At 42.6% G+C, this 22691-nt stretch overlaps 3 protein-coding genes across 4 annotated transcripts in view; 2 read left to right on the forward strand and 1 right to left on the reverse strand.

Moving 5' to 3' along the window:
* The window catches only part of RhoL (Ras-like GTP-binding protein RhoL), an 87448-nt gene that overhangs the window by 55246 nt on the left and 9511 nt on the right, over positions 1–22691 (reverse strand). The window contains exon 1 of one of the 2 annotated variants that reach the window (XM_083129726.1): positions 861–995. The exons of the other annotated variant lie outside the window; for it this stretch is intronic. Within the exon in view, the coding sequence (XP_082985852.1) occupies positions 861–917 (57 nt within the window). The 5' untranslated portion in view covers positions 918–995. Of the gene's footprint in view, positions 1–860; positions 996–22691 lie in introns of those variants that run through there. 2 annotated transcript variants of the gene reach the window in all.
* Positions 3959–4918, forward strand: LOC145994062 (uncharacterized). The gene has a single exon (XM_083130148.1). The coding sequence runs from the start codon at positions 3959–3961 to the stop codon at positions 4916–4918; it is 960 nt and encodes a 319-aa protein (XP_082986274.1).
* The window catches only part of LOC145993864 (uncharacterized), an 84260-nt gene continuing 70378 nt past the window's right edge, over positions 8810–22691 (forward strand). The window contains exon 1 of the mRNA XM_083129725.1: positions 8810–8946. The gene's annotated coding sequence lies outside the window, so the exon portion shown is untranslated. The remainder of the gene's footprint in view (positions 8947–22691) is intronic.

Here is a 22691-nt window from a genome sequence, read left to right on the forward strand (position 1 = left end):
TTAAACATTGACATTTTGATAATTTGTATATTCAAAAATGAAATCATCAATGTATATATAATTTAAATGTACAAAATAGGTTTCGACATTAACAGTTTGAAACTAATATTTGTACTAATATTTTCATTGCAATCTGTTCAGTTATAATTATTAATAATAATAATAGAATAATAGCAGAATATTGACAACAACAATAGTGCAATTATTATATACCTTGGCTATTGGAAATTGAAAGCCTCCCATTCGTGATATAAAAGTTTGTTTTTAAGTGCACTTTATGCACATAAAGGCTAATCGGGACTGAACCTACAGTACAGTTGGATCCGAACCACTTTGGGCGTCCATCGGATATCGAAATCGGGACCTCTTGATTACAAGGCGACGACGTTCATTCTTGACACACACACACACACACACACACACACACAGATATACATACCTACACAAACGCACACATCCGTTGGGATAAACTGGCCTCCGTGGCTGGCAGAGTGGTTAGCATTGTGCGCTACGACGCCAGGGGTCTTAGGTTCGAATCCCAGCCTGGGTGTTTGTGAGTGTCCCTTCATCAATTTTATTACATCCTCATCATAATCTTCGCGATTAACCAAAGGTGGTACAAAAGGGAAGTAAAATGTACTAAATCAATCAATCAATCAATCAAAACCATAGGGGAGGGGGCAGTCGTTTTAGAGGGGCGGGGACCACCCTGTCCCCTCCTCTTTAGCATTCATGTTGCTGTTAAAGAGCAACTTTATAGTGTGCGTGCTAGACGGGAAAGAAAAGTTAATCGGTACCATTACAAGACAAAGAACATCTCGAAATAAAACTGTAAATACCCCACTGTGCGTGGCACTTACCTTTCTCCTCCACAAGGAAATACAGTGGGGGTGTTTGTAGAAGTTATGCCGCGGCATTCAGCTCGCCACTTCAACTTCCTTCTCCTGTTCCTTCCCGGAGGAACTGACATGAGGAAAGGGGCCGCGAGGATACTAATCTGTTACGTCATCATCCTATATTATCTCGTTAAGAGAGTTGGGCTGGCCAAAGAGGAACTAAGGAAGAGTGAAGAACGTAGTGACTCGCTGCCATACGGAGCGAAGTAATGTAAAAAAACTAGCAGGAAATAAATATTCTTGTAAACAGTACGGTAAAACTTTATAATATTTATCCTGTGTTCAACCACATTAAGTGTAATTTTCAAAACTTGGCTGTGGTAGTGTGCCATATTGAATCACATCCACTTTGCTAAAATCTAAGTCTGAACCAGGACTCCAAGGTATCTCTTTTAGGGGAATTCCATTGTGACGGCGACGGGTGTGGCATTCAGATAAATTTATATTAATTTTTTAATTACTTTCTTAGCACCTTCGAATATGTAACTCTATCGATTCATGTAATTTCATTTCTCTCGATGAAAGTTATTTAATTTCAGAATATACCTCCCCCCATCTCAATTGTCAGCTACAGAAAATACATTTTTTGTAACTGTGACGGGTGTGACACTTCTGAGACTTGACTTTAGGACTTTCCTCAGTCTTTCAGAAAACTCTGCGAAATATATCGGTTTACTGAAACAATTTTATTTTATTTTCACAAAGCAAACTTTTCTTATACACATTTTTGGCCTGTGGCGGGTGTGGTACCATGCACATTAGGATTATGGAACAATGCAAAGGCTAAAAATGAAAATTATCACAAATAGATTCTTCTTGAAATAAAGTTTGCTTCAGAAATGAAGTAGGATACTTCAGAGTTTAAGATATCGAAACAATAAGTGAGACAATTAGAACTAAATTAGAATTAATTTAGTGTCCTTATGGTATATTACTATATCAAGATGAAGCTAAATTAAGTGGAAACACCAGACAAAATATACCACTTCTACTATAAAAAAAGTAATAGATTTGAAACAATGTGTTATTTAAAAGCCATGAAACTAATGTTTGTATTCATAATTCAAAAATCTGCAGTTTTCCTTTAATTTCATTAACAAGTGATACTGTGAATAAAAATAAAATTAACCCTGTTTGTCCATTTTCACATGGAATGGTTCTTCAGCAGTTTATAAAAGAATTCAGCTCAACACATGAAGCGCCAGGGAAACAGATTTCTCGTACGTACGTAGTGGGATCTATGAGTATTACCCTGCAAGTTGTCCATCAGCATGTTCGTGCAGTTTATTTGACCCAATAAGAGCTTCAAGAATTAAAAGAAAACTCAAAACAAGCTGTTGACAACTTCTGCACTAGCATACATAAAAATCCATTGCTCAAAAATTATTGAAGATAGTCATGGACAATTTGCACGGTAATACTCATGGATCCCACTGTCCATGTCGACCGATTATGTAACATAAAATCAGTGCTCTAAGATATGTAGCAATTTATGGCACAAAAATTTTCACAAAAATTTGCTTACTGTCCCTCACTCCTCTCCTGAAATATAGTCAAATGATTACCTAAGTCCTTTCCTTTGAGTTTAGATTTTTACACTCCAAAATAGGGGTCCACCCAGTTTTGGAAATGTCAAAAACTGGATACACATGTTCTGTGGCGGCGATTGGGTTCCAAAACTAGGTTGTAAATTGCAAAAAGTGGCTACGTGCCTGAAATGCACTAATAGTGTACCAAGATAAAAGTAAACAGTGGACCTCCGCAATGGCGTAGTGGTAGTTGTAGGTTCCTGGGTTCGATACTCGGTGAAAGTACATAGTGGTTTAATTTAAACTATAGATCCACCCGATTAGTCTATCTGTGCTTACTTAGGTGGCTAATTTTTGTAAAGTGCTGTAGATGTTTTCTGTTCTTTCTTTGACAAGTTGTTTGTGCGAAAGAATATTCTCTAAGATGGCAGAGATATTTTGGGTTCGGCTGTTGCTCACCCGCGCCAACCATGGCATCTTCTCTGGTGTGTATCAGGCGAAACTTACAGAAAAATCAGGATTTTATTTTAGCAGAGTGGAGTGTCATTCATCTCATTCATATACCATAGTTGCATCGAAACGAATTTATACAATTAATGACTGGTTTGTGTGGCGACAATTTCTGCATAAGAGTGTAGAAACTATTCAATATTCTACTTTCATAGCATGGACGCCAAACCGGAAAAAACTCCGCAGGTCCTAGGGAGAATTCAAACCGCAGCGACAGGCGAAACGTGTCGCTTGAGAATTTCATGAATCGAACGCAGGCTTGTGTGGTCTGTCATGCCGCCACGGTATGAAACGTTGCTGCTGATTGGCTCGTTCTCAAGCGACAGGTGTATCTCTAACTCTGGGAGAACAGCTATGTTACGTGCCTTCATAACGCCAATTTTAACTGAACATTTTAAATGTAAGATAACTCCTTACATTGTTACCTTCATTCATATCAGGCCCGTACCCAAGGGGGGGGCAAGGGGGTCATGGCACCCCCTTCGAGCCATGAAAATTTTTAATTTGAACGTATTAAAACCTACAAAAATACCTTGATGGTTTTTCAAATTTTGCATGAATTTCGATTTTGTCCTTGCGCAAATTAATAGGTTTGTAGCGACAGCCACCTAAAGCCGCTGACTTTTGCTGCCACCTAACGGGGGGAGAAGGAACCGCCTTACCAGACGCAAGGGATTTGACCCCTGGAAGCAGGGGTGAAAGACTGGGGAAGAAAAGAGCTAGAGAGGGAGATTTCAGCCATCTCCAGGACAACGACGGGAGCGGTCTCTTGCAGTGTTACTTAGTGTTTGTAGTGTTCATCTAGCTGTAGTGTTCTTTTAGAATAAACAACCAGGTAAGCCAACACCCTTTAATTTGGAGATTATTCCCCAAACTGGTGACCCCGACGTGATCGTTTTTTTGGGGGGCCGTGAATCGTGATTACCCCCCTTTGTGTACCATACCAGCCGGATCGAACAAGTTCACGCTAGACGACGCGCCCAATCCCCCTTTGTTTGTTCTGGACGCACCAACTACACCGCGATGACAGAGGAACTTCAAGCGCAGCTCGACCAACTCAGGCGGGAAAACGAGCAACTCAGACAGCAAGCACTTCAACCGAGGACTCCAGCACCGCACGCAGTACAATCGCAACAGGACTCCGTACATCGAGTGAGTGTGAAGCTCCCCCCATTCTGGCCCGAGGACATGGAATTGTGGTTTTCCCAAGTGGAGGCCCAGTTCACCATCGCCCACATCACCCGGGAGGAGACGAAGTTCGCATACGTCGTGGGACAGTTAGAAGGTCGGTACGCGTTCGAAGTGAGAGACATTATACGTACACCACCGGCAACCGACCCTTACACCCGGCTGCGGACAGAACTCACGCGAAGATTTTCCCTGTCTGAAAATCAGCGATTGCGGCAGATCCTGATGGAAGAAGAAATGGGCAGTCGCAAACCGTCCCAGTTCCTACGTCACCTCCAGTCACTCGCAGGCACCACTCCCATGCGTGACGACTTGCTGCGCACGTTGTGGCTCCAACGCCTGCCCGCTCAAGTTCAAGCGATTCTGCAGGTGCAGTCTTCGGAACTTCCGCTGGACCAACTTGCCACGCTCGCGGACCGCATCGTGGAGGTGAGCCCCCCCATGCTCACCCCCGCGACAAGCAACATCGCCGCACAGTTCGTCTCGCCCAACCCGCCGGCTATCTGCGCGACCGCGACGCCACTCGCGCCCGCCTCCGACACGGTTCGGCTTCTCCAACGCGTCGAGGAGCTAACTCGTCAAGTCGCGTCCCTGCAAAGCGACTTTCGCGCCTTCCGCGGCCGCTCGCAATCGCGTGACCGTACCAGCCCGCGCCGCTACGGCCGCAGATCGCCGTCAAGAGGAAGAGATGAGGGAATATGCTGGTATCACCACCGCTTCGGCGACCAGGCTCAGAGGTGCAACGACCCATGCACGTACGCGCCCGCGACAACAAACACCAACGGCAGCCGCTAGTCGCGGCAAACGGCTGCCGTCCTGGTGGAAGCCGCCTGTACGTGACCGACCGCTATAGCCGCCACCGCTTCCTCGTCGACACAGGGTCGGATATTTGTTGTTTCCCGAGACGTTTGCTCCCGGACCGACGCCATCCGACCGACTACGTGCTCAGTGCCGCAAACGACTCGACGATCAAGACGTACGGAATTCTGCCCCTCTGCCTCAAACTCGGCCTGCGTCGCGAGTTTTCATGGCGTTTCGTCGTCGCGGACGTTTCCGTGCCCATCATCGGATCGGACTTCCTGGACCACTTTGAGCTGCTGCCGGATTGTCGCAACAAGCGCCTGCTCGACGGACGAACGGGACTCTCGGCTCCCTGCCAGCCAACGAACACTATGCAACCCAGCATCAAGGCCTTGTCGAACGATTCTTCATACAGCGACGTCCTAGCCGAGTTCCCGACGCTCACGCGTCCCGCCGGCACGCCGCGAGAAGTTCGTCACTCCACGGTTCACTACATTCGGACGACCCCGGGCCCCCCCGTGTCCAGCCGACCTCGCCGCCTAGCTCCAGATCGCCTACAAATAGCCAAGGCCGAATTCGACTCCATGTTGCGCGAAGGCACCGCACGTCGCTCCGACAGCCCCTGGTCTTCGCCGCTGCACATGGTACCCAAGAAAACGGAGGGCTGGAGACCGTGCGGGGACTACCGTGGCCTCAATGCCCGGACGATTCCGGACAGCTATCCAGTGAGGCACATCCACGATTTCAGCAACCACCTCCACGGATGCACCGTCTTCTCGGTCATCGACTTGGTCAAGGCGTACACACAAATTCCTGTCAATCCAGACGACATCCCGAAGACAGCGATCACCACGCCATTCGGGTTGTTCGAGTTCCCATACATGACCTTCGGACTACGCAACGCCGGGCAGACGTTCCAGCGTTTCATCGACGAAGTGCTCTCAGGACTGGATTTCTGCTTTCCATTCATCGACGATATACTCGTCTCATCACGCAACCACGAGGAACACCGCGAACACCTACGCGCCCTCTTCGGACGTCTCTCGGACCACGGCATCCTGATTAACACCCAGAAGTGTGTGATTGGAACCCCCTCCGTCACGTTCCTTGGGTACGAAGTCTCCGCTGCCGGTACACGACCGCTTCCCGACCGCATCGCAGACCTACAGGACTTCAAACGACCAGCCACGGCTCGCGGCGTGCGTCGCTTCCTCGGCATGATCAACTTCTACCGTCGTTTCCTGCCATCTTCTGCCGAACACCAAGCTCCTCTGCATGCTGCCGTCACCCCCCTCCGAGGATCCCAGCCATTCCCATGGACGCCGGACCTGGAACAAGCTTTCGAGGCCTGCAAGACCAGCCTTGCCAACGCCACGCTCCTGGCCCATCCGCATCCCGAAGCCCCGCTGGGACTTTTCACCGATGCCTCCGCCACCTCCGTCGGTGCATGCCTGCAACAGTTCGCCAACGGCTTGTGGCAACCCCTCGCCTTTTTCTCCCGGAAACTCACCACCAAGCAGACCGAGTGGCCACCGTACTACCGCGAACTTCTCGCAGTCTACGCAGCCGTTCAGCACTTTCGTCACATCCTGGAAGCGCAACACTGCACCATATACGTGGATCACAAGCCCATCACCTACGCCTTCCAGCAGCGGCGTGACAAACTACCTCCAGTGCAACTCAACCAACTTTCCTTCATCGCTCAGTTCACCACGGACATCCGCTACATTGAAGGCACCTCTAACGTGGTGGCGGACGCGCTATCGCGGGTGGACGCAGTTCGCGGGAACACTCCCTCCCCCGATCTGCGCTCCCTCGCCTCCGCCCAAGAAGAGGACGATGAGCTCCGTGAGCTCCTGAACGGCGATTGCGATCTCCACCTCCAGCTCATGGACATACCTGGCACCGAAGTCAAGCTCTTCTGCGACACCTCCACCGCGAAACCCCGACCGTATGTACCCGCCGCGCACCGCCGCCGCATTTTTGATGCCTTGCACGGCCTCAGTCATCCCGGTACCCGAGCGTCCGCGCGCCTAATCGCGTCGCGTTTCGTCTGGCCCAGAGTCCAGCAAGACTGTCGCGCTTGGGCCAGATCGTGCCAAGACTGCCAGCGCACCAAAGTTTCCCGACACGTGCACGCACCATTGGGCAATTTCGTTCCTCCGTCTGCAAGGTTTCAGCACGTGCACATCGATCTGATCGGGCCTCTCCCATCAGCGGGACCCTATAAGTACTGCCTGACAGCCGTGGACCGTTTCACCCGTTGGCCCGAAGCCTACCCCTTGGAACGCATCACCGCGGCGGACGTCGCGACGGCCTTCACATCGTGTTGGATCTCGCGATTCGGTTCCCCCGCCCGCATCACAACAGATCAAGGGCGGCAATTTGAATCAGAACTCTTCCGCGAACTAGGACGGACCATCGGCTCCGAGCGCCATCGCACCACCAGCTACCACCCGTGCGCCAACGGCATGGTCGAGCGCTTTCACCGCCACCTCAAGGCAGCACTCATGTGCCACCCTGGCTCCACCTGGATAGAAGCCCTGCCCCTCGTGCTCCTTGGGATTCGCGCAGCCATCAAAGATGACCTCGCAGCATCGCCTGCCGAACTGGTGTACGGCGAACCTCTCCGACTCCCAGGAGAGCTCATCGTGCCACCAACAGCCACCCGGATAGAAGATCCTTCCGACCTGGTTTCCAGACTTCGGCAACACATGGCTCGCCTGCGACCACAATCCGGTTCGCGTCACAATCAACCCAGCACCTTCGTTTTCAAGGACCTGTCAACCTGCACCCACGTCTTTCTCCGTGACGACTCCGTACGAGGCAGCCTCCAACCACCGTATTCCGGACCACACCAAGTCCTAAGCAAAGACGGCAAGACCTTCACCCTGCGTCTCAACGGTCGTGAGACCCGCGTCAGCATTGACCGGGTCAAACCAGCCTACACCTGGACGGAGGACGTCCCACCAACCAAGGATTCCTCAGAGACACCAACGCAGCACCCCACCAACCAACCACCATCGGCGCAACGTCAAGAGAGTCCGTCACCAAAAGGTGACTACGTCACCCGTTCTGGTCGACGCGTAACATTTCGCCTCCCACACAAGGTGTAACCCTTTTTCTCCGTGGGGGGCTGGTGTAGCGACAGCCACCTAAAGCCGCTGACTTTTGCTGCCACCTAACGGGGGGAGAAGGAACCGCCTTACCAGACGCAAGGGATTTGACCCCTGGAAGCAGGGGTGAAAGACTGGGGAAGAAAAGAGCTAGAGAGGGAGATTTCAGCCATCTCCAGGACAACGACGGGAGCGGTCTCTTGCAGTGTTACTTAGTGTTTGTAGTGTTCATCTAGCTGTAGTGTTCTTTTAGAATAAACAACCAGGTAAGCCAACACCCTTTAATTTGGAGATTATTCCCCAAACTAAAGCCGCTGACTTTTGCTGCCACCTAACGGGGGGAGAAGGAACCGCCTTACCAGACGCAAGGGATTTGACCCCTGGAAGCAGGGGTGAAAGACTGGGGAAGAAAAGAGCTAGAGAGGGAGATTTCAGCCATCTCCAGGACAACGACGGGAGCGGTCTCTTGCAGTGTTACTTAGTGTTTGTAGTGTTCATCTAGCTGTAGTGTTCTTTTAGAATAAACAACCAGGTAAGCCAACACCCTTTAATTTGGAGATTATTCCCCAAAGGTTGGTTCTGGACAGAGGCAGGCTCTAGAGGAGCTTGCAGGTCTTTGCAGCTCAAAGATACACAAATTAGCACTGCCACCGTCAGATGTCACTGTCAGCAGTCAACTGGATTTAAACTGAAGTGATCCATCCATCTGTACTCTATGATCTGTGGTAATGCAATACAACGTGACCTGTGACGCGACTTTCTTGTTGAGAAAGGCTTATTTTGACTCATTAGCTAGCCATTTTTCTTAGTGCAACGGTTAACTTTTGATTGCTAATCACATTCATAGTTGCTACCCGTGAGGATTTTAGACGAGAACTTTTCTAGTTGAGGTGACTGCTAGTAAAGGTAATATACCTTTCTTAGAAATTATAATTTAATTTACCGGTTAACTGTAACTGTTGTTTTTATAATAAGAGCCATGTCTTTTATCATTGTTTTGTGTTAGAACTAATTACTCATCTACTTGCAAGGCATTCTCGTTTAGCATATGCATGGCGAAAGGGGAAGAATTATGATACATGTCTAAACGAAAGGTTCTAATTTATTCGTTCACTTCGTTACCAGGTCACGATTAGATGAAAGTCTATTTCCTCGCTTTTAACCAGTTCGACGTTTATGAACTGGAATTATGTGCCAAGAGCATTATCGCTTTCCAAGACGCTAACAGTTTAACCATATCCGTTCTGTTATACAGCTGAAAGATAAACATTTCCTGCTTTACACTAGCTCCTTTGACAAAGCTTTCCGTGCCTTCTGTCGTGAGAACAACCAAAGTTTGTTGTTGAAAATCGTCTACTGAATGATATTGTATACCACAATCTTATCAAGATTCCTTCTGACTGAAAACAATGGTGCTATAGCAATAGTGTTGTTGACATGAGGATGATACGGTGTCATAAAAAAACCAGAAATATATCCTTCACACTTTATTTTACAATAAGTTATGTTGATTTAAGCACAATTGTTGTTTGCACATGATATAAGAAACCCTGCTTGATATATATCTTCTTTTTGTTATTTAAGATATGCATAAAACATTTGTACGTCGAAGTCTCTATATGCATGTAAATAGACAAAACTGAATATGTATTTCGAAAAAGCGACCAACCAACACAAGGAACAATGATATTTATGTAATGGGGTTAGTCAGGCAAAGCTAATCAGCTTGCGTGCGTTGTTCTCCCATTTTAATACACGGGGAATTCGATGCTGGACGTGCTATAATAATAACATTTCAAGCTTAATTTGATTTTAACCTGAGAAATTTTGTTGGAAAACGATAAATTAACATCAATCAGTGCTGTAAAAGTATGTTTTTTTAAAAAAGGTGATCGCCAGCAACAGAGAAGGTATCGGAACAAACAAACATAAAACATTGCATAGTATTTGTTTACGTCGCTTGCAATTTTCGCCAATTAAGTGCTTTATTATTGTTAGTTCGTCCGTTAATAATTCCGTACTACTGTACTTTTATCTTCATAGTTGTTGTTAATAACTGACCTCTATTTTTTACTTGATATCACATTTTTTGACATGATTAGTAAAAATGATCCTCTGTTGTATGTAAACATTTATCGAGAAGAACAGTTATTAAAAACTTATCTTCTGATTTGCTTCTCGCAACCTGTAGGGCGTTCGTATTTTCAGGAATTATAATTTTGAAAGTGTTGCAAGAAAAAAGTAGAGAACTAACGTAGGGGAGGGGAAATTGTTACAAAGAAAACGTACGTTAACATTAAATTATTGGAAAATGTATGGTGTATAGTAATAAATATACGCATACAACACGTACGTATTACATTTTTATGGATTATTTTGGGAGTTTCAACGATTCCGACATCCATTACACACACACACTGGCATCAAGAAAAAAAAATCATAAAATGTAGCTAGTGCTAAATTTTCTATTGTCAACCCACGGCAGCTGGGAACGACTCAAATTGCATCAAGTTTAGTGCTCTTTGTGCATAAACATATCATATTTAGCCCTGTCCTTGCGCCTTAATAAATTAATACTTAGATTCACAAGATGTCATTTTCAGAAACATATGGCTTGCTACTAGAGTCGTTTTCACGTTCAGAAGAGACAACGGCGCTTATGGAGAAACAGCACAGTGTTGCCAATACAGCGCTAGCTCATGTCGCCGGGAAATGATGACCTTCCTTCACAATGAAGGTGTTACATATTTTGTATATATAATGATAATTATATGTAATTATTAACATTAATATTATACTGTGAACGTTACAGTTACCCTTTTTACTATGATCCATTGCGATCACTACACACGCGAGTGTAATGCACGAATATGACACTTCAGAAATCACTTAAAAAAGTAAAAATCACTGAGAGCTCACACAACTGAAAACACTTTTTCGGGAGAGGGAAAAAGTCTAAACAGACCAAAGTAGATCTCTCACTCAAGTAAGGAGAACCTGCCACATGGGTTAAAATCAAGTTGCAACCCAAACAAACAAATGAGTTATGGCCCACGTGAACTGATAAGACGTGAATGACTCAAGCAAGGCATGTCATATTTCTATCTTGAAGCTCCATATTTTGTCACGTGTTGGAAAGCCTTTCAAAGGTTAATATGGTGTCTATGAATTTATGTGTACGTTGGAAACTGAAAGGTGATCTTCATTTCAGTATTAATGTCGACAGTAATGTAAACGAAAACAACGTGTATTTGCGACAGCACTAATGTTGCTCACAACAGCAGTATTGGAAATAATTGTCAATTATTAAATTTAAGTAATTTCAATTCTATTATAACAAACTGCATGAAGTTTAAGTTCATACTTTTACTGAATGGAAATAAAATAACAACTGGAAAACTTGGTGGTGAGTAGCCGGAATGCTGCGATGAGTCAGCTCAAGATGGCCAGACAACGTCTCCTTACTGCGCGCGCGGTTCGGGTTAAAAAGAAACTCCAAATGCATGGAAGTAATATTTCTGGGAACCTTTGAGTGGTTATAAAAAATAATTTCATTATTTTCTCCACAACTTTGTCGCTGGAAGTTTTTACTTGGAATTACAGAACAAAAAATGGCCAGCGACGACATTTTCTACTGCACGAATATAAAAAATCTCCACATACTTTATTTGAATATTTTTGAATGCAAATATGCTTTAAAGTGTTGATAAATTCTGAGTACCACCGTCACCTATGACAATTAAAAAACAGTGTCAATTTTTTTCATAAAGAAAGCTTCAATTTTACGGCATGTTTCAACGTTAGGAATGAAAACAATGTAAAAATTGTGTTTTCACAGAAAATTTGCGTTTTTAATTTATCTAAAATTATGTAAGCAAGTTACCAGTTTTTTGTGTTCACTATCGTATTCTCCACAAAATTTCCTGCAAAACTGCAGGTACCGATTTTACTTAAGCTAAATTTGTAAATCCAGAAATTTGACAACAGCGCGCTCGTATTTCCCATAAGAAAAGCATTGCCCATAAGAGCCCATTGTGTCTTCTGAACGTGAAAACGACTGTTTGCTACAATTATCTAGAAGGTTTGAGAAAAATATTTTTGTTAGCTATCTATTTCGACGAGAAACACTTTGGTGAACATAATTTTCCAATGTAAAGCTTAGAGCAAAAAAATGACGAACGATATTCTCTTCGGCTGCGCTACCAGAAAAGTTTGGCATTGTTAGAAAATAGCATTATTGCCCTGTGTGATGAAAAGTATATTATTACAAAAAAAATTCAAAACTTTGCATTGCAAGTAACGTACGTACATCATAAACCAATAACTCCAAACATCTAATAGAACAATTCATTTGCATTAGAAATTTAAGTTATTTAATAGTCTAACATTATTATAATATTTGTTGTTAAATTGAATGGCCCTATCTTTTACTTCCTTTCATAGAATAGCGTAAACTGTAAATGCTACTTATTTATTACTATGGAAATATAGTGATGCATTTACATTTTATAACATTTTTTAACTTACATGTGTTCGTGACAGGACACCCTGGGTTGGATTTAGTATAACATGTTAACAGAACACGAAGATGGTAAAGCACGAATTTCATGTCCATTGATCCGTCCCCATAATAATAGCTTCTTTTCTTCGAGAATATGGCACTATTAACCTATGTAGCTTAGTAATGAGATACCTTCGAAAGACAAGAACACGATTTATATACTTATGTGGCCTATATATACGTATTCACTCGGTTTATTTTTCTATTTTTAATGAAGTTACACTTATCCGTCTTTTATAACTAGACATATTGTTTGATTTTTGTTTGAAGTTGACTTTATATACAGTTAAGCTCATCGTGACTCGACCTACACTACAGTTTAAAGTGGGATCCGAACCACTATGTGCCTCCACCGGGTATTGAATTCGGTACGCCTTGATTACAAGGCGATGATGAAACGACTAAGCCATTGGGGAGGCTCTTATAACTAACTATACATATTAACATTTCATTTTAACATATTAAAAGTATAATATTCATACTTATGAAATATATTATACGCTGCAAGCAAAATATAAATAGTTAAAAAGGCAGTAACAGAACCAGGAAACAACATTACATATTATAAGGAACTTTCAAACTAATTCTTGTAGGCGACTAACTGTATAGAACAGAGAAATATTCTCGTTACTACTTTAAATTTATTTTAGATTGGTAGTAAAAACGACAGTTATACTGCAGTTGGGACACATCTCTCCCCATCGAAAAATAGTGGAGCAGATGGCTACATTGCAATACGCACTATAAGCAACTTGCTTTCACTTGTTATTATTACTATTGAGATGAAAGGGACGCTGACCTCATGACAACGCTTCTTTGAACCTATCTGCTTGACAGAGTTGCGGATTAGCGACTATCTCAGGGAAAGGAAAGGGGGAGGGGCTGTTTTTACAAATTAGGCATCACACGCTATCTTGAGTGAAGTTTACTTGTTAGGTTTAGATTTAAAGAGGGTCGATAACGTCCTTTACTCTGACGTTAACGGAAGATTTACTTTTAGAGAATAAACGCAGAGATCGAGCTGATCTCTGCGGTGGAGTGGTAGGGTGAGAGTCACCAGAAAATTTTGTAGGGGGCTTAGGGGGCCCAGGTCCTTGACATAAAACGAATTGTAGAAAATAATAACTATTATAAACTAATGTAATACATTACTATTTGATCGCAATTTATTATTTTATCCTTGGGAGTTACTTCTACTCCGTAATGTCCCAACTCAGGAAATGCCAACTAAGGAAGTGTGATGGAAGTTCCTAGTTCAGAAACTGATCTTTTTCTATGGAATATATCAGTGGAATGTATTTGCAACTAAGTAAACGCTTCTTTTAATTACCTTGGGATGGAAGTGACCGGTTTTTGAGATGTTTCTATCGTTACTGCGCATGTCACACCTTTTGATGTGCATGATAAACGTATGGGTGATATGTGTACTGAAATCAGCCGAGTTCGTCATCGGTACAACCAAAACGGCCGAGAACCGGAATCAGAACGTGTTACTTTTGGTTCACCCTGCACCATAAACGGCCTCCCTCCAGTGTAAAATCGGACAAAAATGATTTAGTTGATCTAAGCAGCCAGATAACCATGCATAAATAAAACTCGAATCCTGGCTTGGGCATCCCCATCTTCGCAAATTAGCCAAAAGTGGCACAAAAAGTGGAAGTAAAATAAAGGAAATCAATCTTTCACGCGTTTGAACAAAATAATTATGATCAGAATTAATTTAATGATAGCATACATATCTGTAGGCATTTTTTTAACGAAAAAGAATATAAACCTTACACCGCATTTTTGGAGTTACGTTCCTCTAGTTCTCATACGACGCTGTGTTAATAAAAATCGGGACATGATTGTAGTTTTAAAAAAATCGGGTAAGAGTTTAAAAAGAAAGGACTGTCCCGACGTCTGTTAACCTTGATGCTCATCGCTGTAGTTAACATGAGGATTTCAAAACCGATTTAAAATAATCAAGTAACCAAAGCAAGGATATAGATTTCAGTGGGTTTGGAGCGAACGGAAAGGGGGGGGGCGTAAAGTGAACCCCGTTGACTCTCCTTCGCCAGTGAAGGCGGAACAAGTTGCTTTTTGCGCGGAAGTGTTTTGCTCTCGAGGAATTCTCTACGCCTACTGTGTATTATGTAATGTACGATTGTTATCCAGTGTGAAAGTTGAACAAGGGCCACGCCTGAAATTTTAAAAAAGAAAAGTCGTGCGACGCTAATCCCGACTGACAACTTGCTTGATCTGATGTTTGGGACAGAATAGCATGAATAAAATGAATACAGCAAGACGATCAGTTGATTCCCAAGTCGAAGCTTGCCGTTAAGTCAAGTCTCTGTCTGGTTTCATTTTTAAAGACGCTTGCTTGCATTGTCCGGCATTGGCGGAGTGGTTAGCTCATCGCGGTATGACGCCAGGGGTCCTGGGTTCGAATCCAGGCCTGGGCGTTTGTGAGTGTCCATTCATTAATTTCATCACAGTATCACTCATCCCCATCTTCGGAAATTAGCCAAAAGTGGCACAAAAAGCTACGTAAAATAAAGCAAATCAACCTAAAGTCGAGATGGATAACATTCAGCATGGGTCTCCCATGAAATTTTCCAAGAGCGGCAAAAATAGGAAAATTGTGTTAAAAAGTAGAATATATAACGAGTCATCAGAAGGGAATGAGAGAGAAATGAAGATGTGCACAATACCGTAGAAGATGAGACAAAAGAAGTTCGATAAGTAATATTAGAGATAGGGGGAGGTAGGAGGGGAGAAAGAGAAATAAGCGAGACAGAGAAATAAAGACTAAGGGATGAGAAAATAAATAAAGAAGCGAGAGAGATAAGCAAGGTGGATTTAAATCAAGATTTAAATAAATAATTCATAGAATAATGTACATAAGGATTCTGTAGATATCAGAATCACTTTTGGTGAAAGTACATTAAACTTGTAATCATTTAATGGTGTTTATTAGGCTCTAAGAAAGGGAAAGAAAGGAAACAAAACATATGAAGCTACTAATGGAGTGAAGCTTGTACGAAAGGAAATGTAATGTCAACTGTAAACATACTTCAATTTATGTTGATATAAAATTCAATATTTTTTATGGGCACAAATAGCAAACATTTTGTGTAGAAAAATGTACAAAATACTAATCATGTTAAACTGTAAATAACATGGCTGCCTATATTTTGCAAACTACGATTTGAAAAATTGACTATAAAAAGACTGTTAGCTGGACATTTTGGTGCTAGGACATTTTGGTGCCTTTCTCTTTACAACCTCTTACCTCTGCCATTCACTTTCACGTTTCAGTGACTATAAATACTGAATGTTAGTTACTTCCTCATCACTTCTAAAAGTGTTCTGTAGTGAATAGTTATCATGGTGGAAAGAAACTAACCCATGATGGATTTTCGTATTGAAAAGAAAAGGCCAGAAATGATTAAGTGTACTGGCAGTGCTCTCTGAAAAAGCAGTGCAAGGCCTGAGTTCACGCTGTGAACGGTGAAATTGTAAAATATGTAAATGAATACACACATGCACCAGATGTTTGTGGACTAAACGCCGGATTCCTATACACTGAAATGAAGACCAGTGTCAGGGAAACTCAAGAAAGCAGTCAACAACTTTTGGGGAGATTTTTGGAGTCTGCTGAACCTGAGGTGGCATCTCATCTGCCGCCTATTGACACGATGAAAAGAACACTGCGCAGAAAGAAGCAACAGTCTATTACAGCGCATCCACTGCCTACCACCCTACATGTAATCGACTTGAAACACTGCATATGGTAGGACAGACATCGTTCGCTACCTACGAGGTGTTGCTCGTAACTTTTCCATGTAAAATTGCTTGTATGAAGAGAAATAATAAAGATAGGTCAATTCAAAAGAACATTATTTTCGTTTTGTGCATAAAGTTATATGTTGCACCAAGATGTCCTTGGCACCAAAATGTCCTGGACACAAAAATACTATAAAGAATATTTTAGGTTACAATTACCTATAGAGTACATCCAGAATGCTTTATTTTCAGTTGAAGAAATGTTACTGAAATTATTATAGTTTCATTAACACATTCAACAAACCTATCCACAGTAGGTTCATATATACAGTATCAGAAACGGAAAAATGTATATTTACATATAATTGTTTTATTCAAAGTGTTCAAATATTTTACAGGGCCGTTTAATAGAAAACATCTTTCTATAAGAAAACATATCTATATGGATTGGATTGATTTGTTGTTTTAAGTCCACTTTATGCACAGTAAGGCTAATCGGGACTGGACCTGCAGTTTAAAGTGGAATCCGAACCACTATGTGCCTCCAAAGGGAATCGAACCCGGGACCCCTTGATTACAAGGCAACGACGCTACCACTGCGTCATCGGGGAGGCCTAAAATATATCTATATGTATGGTGCCAAAAAGAAAGCTAGAAAGAGAATACAGGAAAAGGAAGACAGATTTAAAAGGTAAATGGTGTCTTCTCTGGCCAAGATGATAAACATTAACTAATGATTGAGGCAGAATATTTCAAATTTAAATTTGAATGCCCCTGTCTCTTTACAAACTTGATTCACCACCGTGACTCAGTGAAGGAATTTTTTTCAGCTTGCCTGTTATTGGTGTGTGCATTTCTCGAGATCCATATACAACCAATGAGCAACAATAAAATGGCATCTGAACAATGCATTTTTTTTCTTTATGCGTTCGAGACATGTCTCCTGGGACCGAGCTATAAAATTTCTTGCAGTTTATCGTGAAAGCAGTGTTGCTGACAACTGTATCCAAGAAGTCGCTAAACCAAAAAAGTGTAAAATGAAAATTTGTATTATCCACATTTTCTTGATGTTTTTGTCAAATTTTGGTCCAAAACAGAGCAGTGATACGGGTTCCCTTTGTATTTATTATTATTATTGTTATTATTATTAATACTATTATTATTAGTTTAGTCTTCTGATGTGATTGTCCAGTCGGTAGAGCATGCCACACGGGACATTCGGTAATTTCAGATTTGAAAATTTTCTACCAGTACTCGCCAATAGGTAAAATACCACCAGATTTGAAGACTTCTCACTACAGTTGGCAACTATGCATAGAAGCTGCGTTGTGGAGAATTATGTGCTGACGATGCGTTGGCAGTTGTTTGGCACCAAATATCATTTTTCACCGAGCAGTCACACACTGGATACAAGCAGCAGTCATTGCATTCGCGTTAGTTTAACAAATACTTCCTGCAGCAGCGTTAGTGGCGAAACCAGAACGGAATTCACAGAACCTCCTCACTCTTAAGACAATTGGGGGGGGGGGGGGGGAGAGGAGGCTGAAAATGTGTTATTTCAAACGTCACTCTCTTGGTCACTGAAGATATACAGTGCCTTTCTCGGTCGAGTCGGCCGCGAAACGGTGGCTAGCTCGGCAGGAAATTAGATCGCATCTGCCGGCATTTAGACCCACAGCTATACACTGACTTGCCACTGGACCAGATATAGCTGGTGTTCAGTTTGCAAGTGTTTGTGAAGTGTTAAGAAGTGTTTTAGATTGTTTTGTTTCCATTTATGTTATGAACCCAACCCACAGCGCGACAGCCCTTGAGAGCCTTGGCTTACCTTGGCTTACCTACCGACTGCTGGTCTCCCTCCCACACTGTTCCTCCGTCACCTGTTATAGCGTGGAGATCTTAGACCAGTATTGGGGTGACGGGTGGTTAGCCCAACGAACCCCCAGCCGTTGTAGGTCTTCTCGACCGGGTTACCGCTCACTCATTCGGAGCTCCCCAATTTCCTCACGATGGTGGGTTGCCACCGGCCCTATACGTAGGCCGAATAAATTCCGACCAGAGCCGGATTCGAACCTAGCAGCGAACGATCTCAAGACGAGTGAACGCCTTAACCCGCTCGGCTACGGAGGAGGACGTCATTTATGTTATTACTGGTGCTTTTCTGCAGTCTAATAATGCCACACTATCCGAAACAACGCCTTTTTAGTATGCACGACTCTTACGTCATTACGAATTCTTGTAAGGAAGTTAGAATACGTTTTGCAACAGAATTCCCAGAGGTTCCTGTTTCAAACAGAGACAGGGTTCGGATACTTGTGAATAAATTTTCAGGTTTTAGGTCATTTTCCCCGATTTTCGGCATTTTTCGCAATATTCAGTGTATTGTTTCGTCATATTTTGTCACTTCTTTCATTTTGGTAATATTCTTGAGTCTTTCTTCACCAAGGTGAACATAGACCCATATATCTCGCAGGATTCCAATTTACGAGCAAAAGAAATGCTGAACTGGTGACAGTCTTTGTTGTGTCGTTTTTGTTTTTTTCTTGAAAGCAAGATTGCATTTTGTTCAATTTCCTTTTCATTTCAATATTTAACCTGACACTAACAAATTTAATGGTCATTTTTTTGCATTTTTACGTCATTTACCCCATTTTTTAGGACATTCTATAGGTCATATACCTATATTTTTCGGGTCATCAACTTCCGCTCCCTAGTAATCAGGGTCTGTTCTTGATAAGAAGCAAAGGGTAGAACGACGTGTGCTTAATGAGAAACGTTGAAGTACGATGAAAAATCCCTCCGGCGACTTGCACATTTTCGTGACGTCTTCGTGGCGAGCTACCAAGCTCTCAAACCTGAAACCGTACATTAGAAGAATTGAAAGAAAATATCAGGAGGAAAAGTGAAACAATTTTGGAAGAGGAACTGTTACGTGTTAGTGAAAATTCCTTTAAAAATGCCGTAAATGTGTGGATGCAGGGGGACGACATTTCCAACACCTCTTGTAACAAGGTACGTGATCATTTAAATTGTAACTGTCAATGTAATTGTACAAGGTTATTTCATTACATAGCTAGCGGCTCCAGTTACGCGGATATTGCATCCTGTTTGCCGGCAGACGCGATCTTACCCTCCGCCGCGCTGACCGCCGTTCAGCGGGCGACTCGAACGAGAAAGGTACATTTCTTGGTTTGGGAAGGAGAGTCTATCAAATTTAAAATGGCATGGTGACTTACAATACGTTTAATTTCTTTTAATGGAATTTATGCTCAGACAAGTTGATCGGAATTGGACCTATAGCTTAAAGTAAAATACAAAGTACTATGCATTGTATAGTCATCGAATTTAGTACAACTGTGTAAGTTATACAGCGCAATTTTAATGCGGTCATTATAATGTTTTAAGATGAACTAGAAGAGTTTTCGCTTTCACCAAGAAGAAATAAAAACTAAATACACGAAGTCTACTCTATCTTGAGAAGCTTTGGGGCAATCGAAAGAGTTTGTTTGTTTGATGTTGTTTTTAAGTCCACTTTATGCACAGAATGGCTAATTGGGACTGGACCTACAGTTTAAAGTGTGATTCGAACCACTATGTGCCTCCACCTGGTATCGAACCCAGGGCCACTTGATTACAAAGCAAGCGAACTGAAACAAGTCTCTGCGCAAGTAGTGACCCGATGGGTCTCTAGCAATTACCGCGTGAGAGGGGAAGGGATTGCATGAAGAGGAAAATGCGGCTATAGCTATCAACCGTTACCAGCAGCGCGTACTTTTTCGCTGCGCCAACTCGCTTTCTCCCCACTTCTATACTGCCATGCGCGGTCTTGGTCCACAGATTCTCGGTACAGAGTACAGTCATGGACACTGCCGGCTTGTAACAATTCCATTGAAAGTCAATGTATTCATTACAAGCCAGCAGTGTCCGTGACTGTACAACAACAATAGAATAACGCATGTCTAACTGCACCTTAGACAAGAAGGCTGTATAAAGAAGGGAATTGCGACACTACTTGTACTACTACTTGTACTGAGACGAGTTTACCTATAGAGGCGGCAGCTTAAACCACTGAGCTATCTGATAAGCTCTTAATCAGTGATTTTTACACGCACCACCAACTCCCTCTAACGCTTTCCCAAATTTTCTGAACACGCCCACAGAATTTCTCACAGAGGCTGATATTTGTTCATCTTGGCTCTAGAGCTCCCTGAGCGCGTGGAGTGTTCAACTCATGGCCTCTCCATCGTAGGTTCTGGCTTCGAGTCCATGCGTGTGGAGTTTTGTGTCGCACCAACAATTTCATAAAAATTCCATTCGTCCTCATCACTGCGATTAGTATACAGAGGCAGGATAGCGACAGTAATTTAGGAAAAATAATACTATTATAATTTACGAGCGCCAAAAACTAAGTTTTTCACAGTTGAAGACTGGGAAGACAAAATATCCAATTTTGATTCGCAGTGGTCTGTCATTTTTAAAAATTCGAATAAATGCTGAATTTGCTAACTCTCTGGTAGCCCTAAACCCGAAGGCTCACTGACCCGGGATCATAAGCTTTAGTATATCCAAGGCATCATCAATCCACTCTTCTTTTGATCATCTCTACCAATTCTCTTCAGCTGCATTTTACTATTATCATTCCATCTTCGTCTTTGCCGTCCTGTGGGTTTCTTACCATAAGGATTACCAACAAAGATCCTGCAAACTTTTCTTCCCTTTCCCATGCTACCGCGTTGTCTACCGAAATCTTCATGATTTAATTATTCTGATAATATCGTGGAATGAATACAGATGATGCAGTTCAGTAATTATGCAACCTTATCCAATTATCCGCTGTTGTTTCATCTCTGTCTTAAAGACTTTATTCGACAATATTCTTAACTTGTGTTCCTGTTTTAGTGTACGGCCATTACGATCTTAGCCTAATTAACGTAATTTTCAAGATTTAGTTTTGAAAATATATTTATGGTGCACGCAGCTGTAATTTATAATCATTATCTATATTTATGTGCATGCAGTGTGCGAATTAATGGGGGGGGGGAGGTTCCAGGGATTTTTCCCCCAACAAAAATTTTCATGTCGGCAGAATATTGTAAATTACACACTAAAGTAATTTCTACCAACATAGTTCGGCAAAGCGACTACGTGACTGTGATCTCGGTAAAAAGGTATCAGGCCACAACTAAATCAGTGGTATTTTGACGGTCATATTGTTCTTCCTTTATACACATAATAATACTCACGATCGTTTTGAGTCACTTCCCGTTAGTAGTAACGAGTTCCCAGTACACTTCCTTCCTCCTTTCGCAACATCAACCGTATACTTAGGTTCGCCATACTTTATAAAAAAGTGCTTGTAAGGTTAAAATGATATCGAAAGAACACATGGAAAATTGAGGCCAATGCTAAATTCTCGAAAGCTGCCCCCCCCCGAAAGAAAATGACATAAACAACCGAACAGTGATGTCACTAGATAATTTTGGTCGGATTAGTTCTGCTTCGTTGTCATGACTGCTCAGATTATCTCTTGTTCTCTTTCTTTCTCCCTCTCTTCTTATTTCTTTCATGCAACAATTCTTATTTATTGTACATATATATACTACACACACCATATAGATTCTTTAAATATAATAGAAGTAAAACAGCAATACAGGAATGCTAGTAAAATAAAAGCAGAAGTCCGACAACTTCAAAATTTTCCGCCAATTTCTATATTTTTTCATAAAATTTCCCTTTTTACCTAAAAATGAACCTGGATGTCCCTTCACAAGAGCAAATTTCTCTTCATGTAGCAACACTGCCTCTGCCAAGCGCGGCGCAAAAAGCAGGAAGGAACAAGCAGTGTTCTCCTGCCAACGCTGTGTGCAGCGGTGGAACTGACCACGCAGGCCTCGTTTTTTTCTAAATAGCCACTCTCTCACTTCTGCTCCCTAGCCCTCCTCGTGTACAATCGCGAAGGAAACCCGGTTGCCAGAAAGGTGCGATGGGGAACGATCAGTAGCGTACGTAAAACAGTCTTTTAAGTTCTTTAAATAATTTACTTAAATTCTGGATTAAAAGCTTGTTTTAATAAGGGGTGTCTCAGAAATATTTTCGTTTTTGAGTCCGCTCTCTCAGGCAATTCGCACATTACGGAGAAATGAGATAGATCGCAAACGCTTGGCAACATTGTTAATATTTAGTTGCCATGGAGCGCTTTACGGAGCAGCAAAGTGCTTTTTTTTGTTCGTGCGTTTTATAAAAATAATGATTCTCACCCAATATTTAATTAAATTTACCCTTGGGACGTCTCTCATTCCTGCCAGGTTATAATGATGCCGGT

This window comes from Lepisma saccharinum, chromosome 10, assembly GCF_977018435.1.
Source record: "Lepisma saccharinum chromosome 10, izLepSacc3.1, whole genome shotgun sequence".
Taxonomy (NCBI): Eukaryota; Metazoa; Arthropoda; class Insecta; order Zygentoma; family Lepismatidae; genus Lepisma; species Lepisma saccharinum.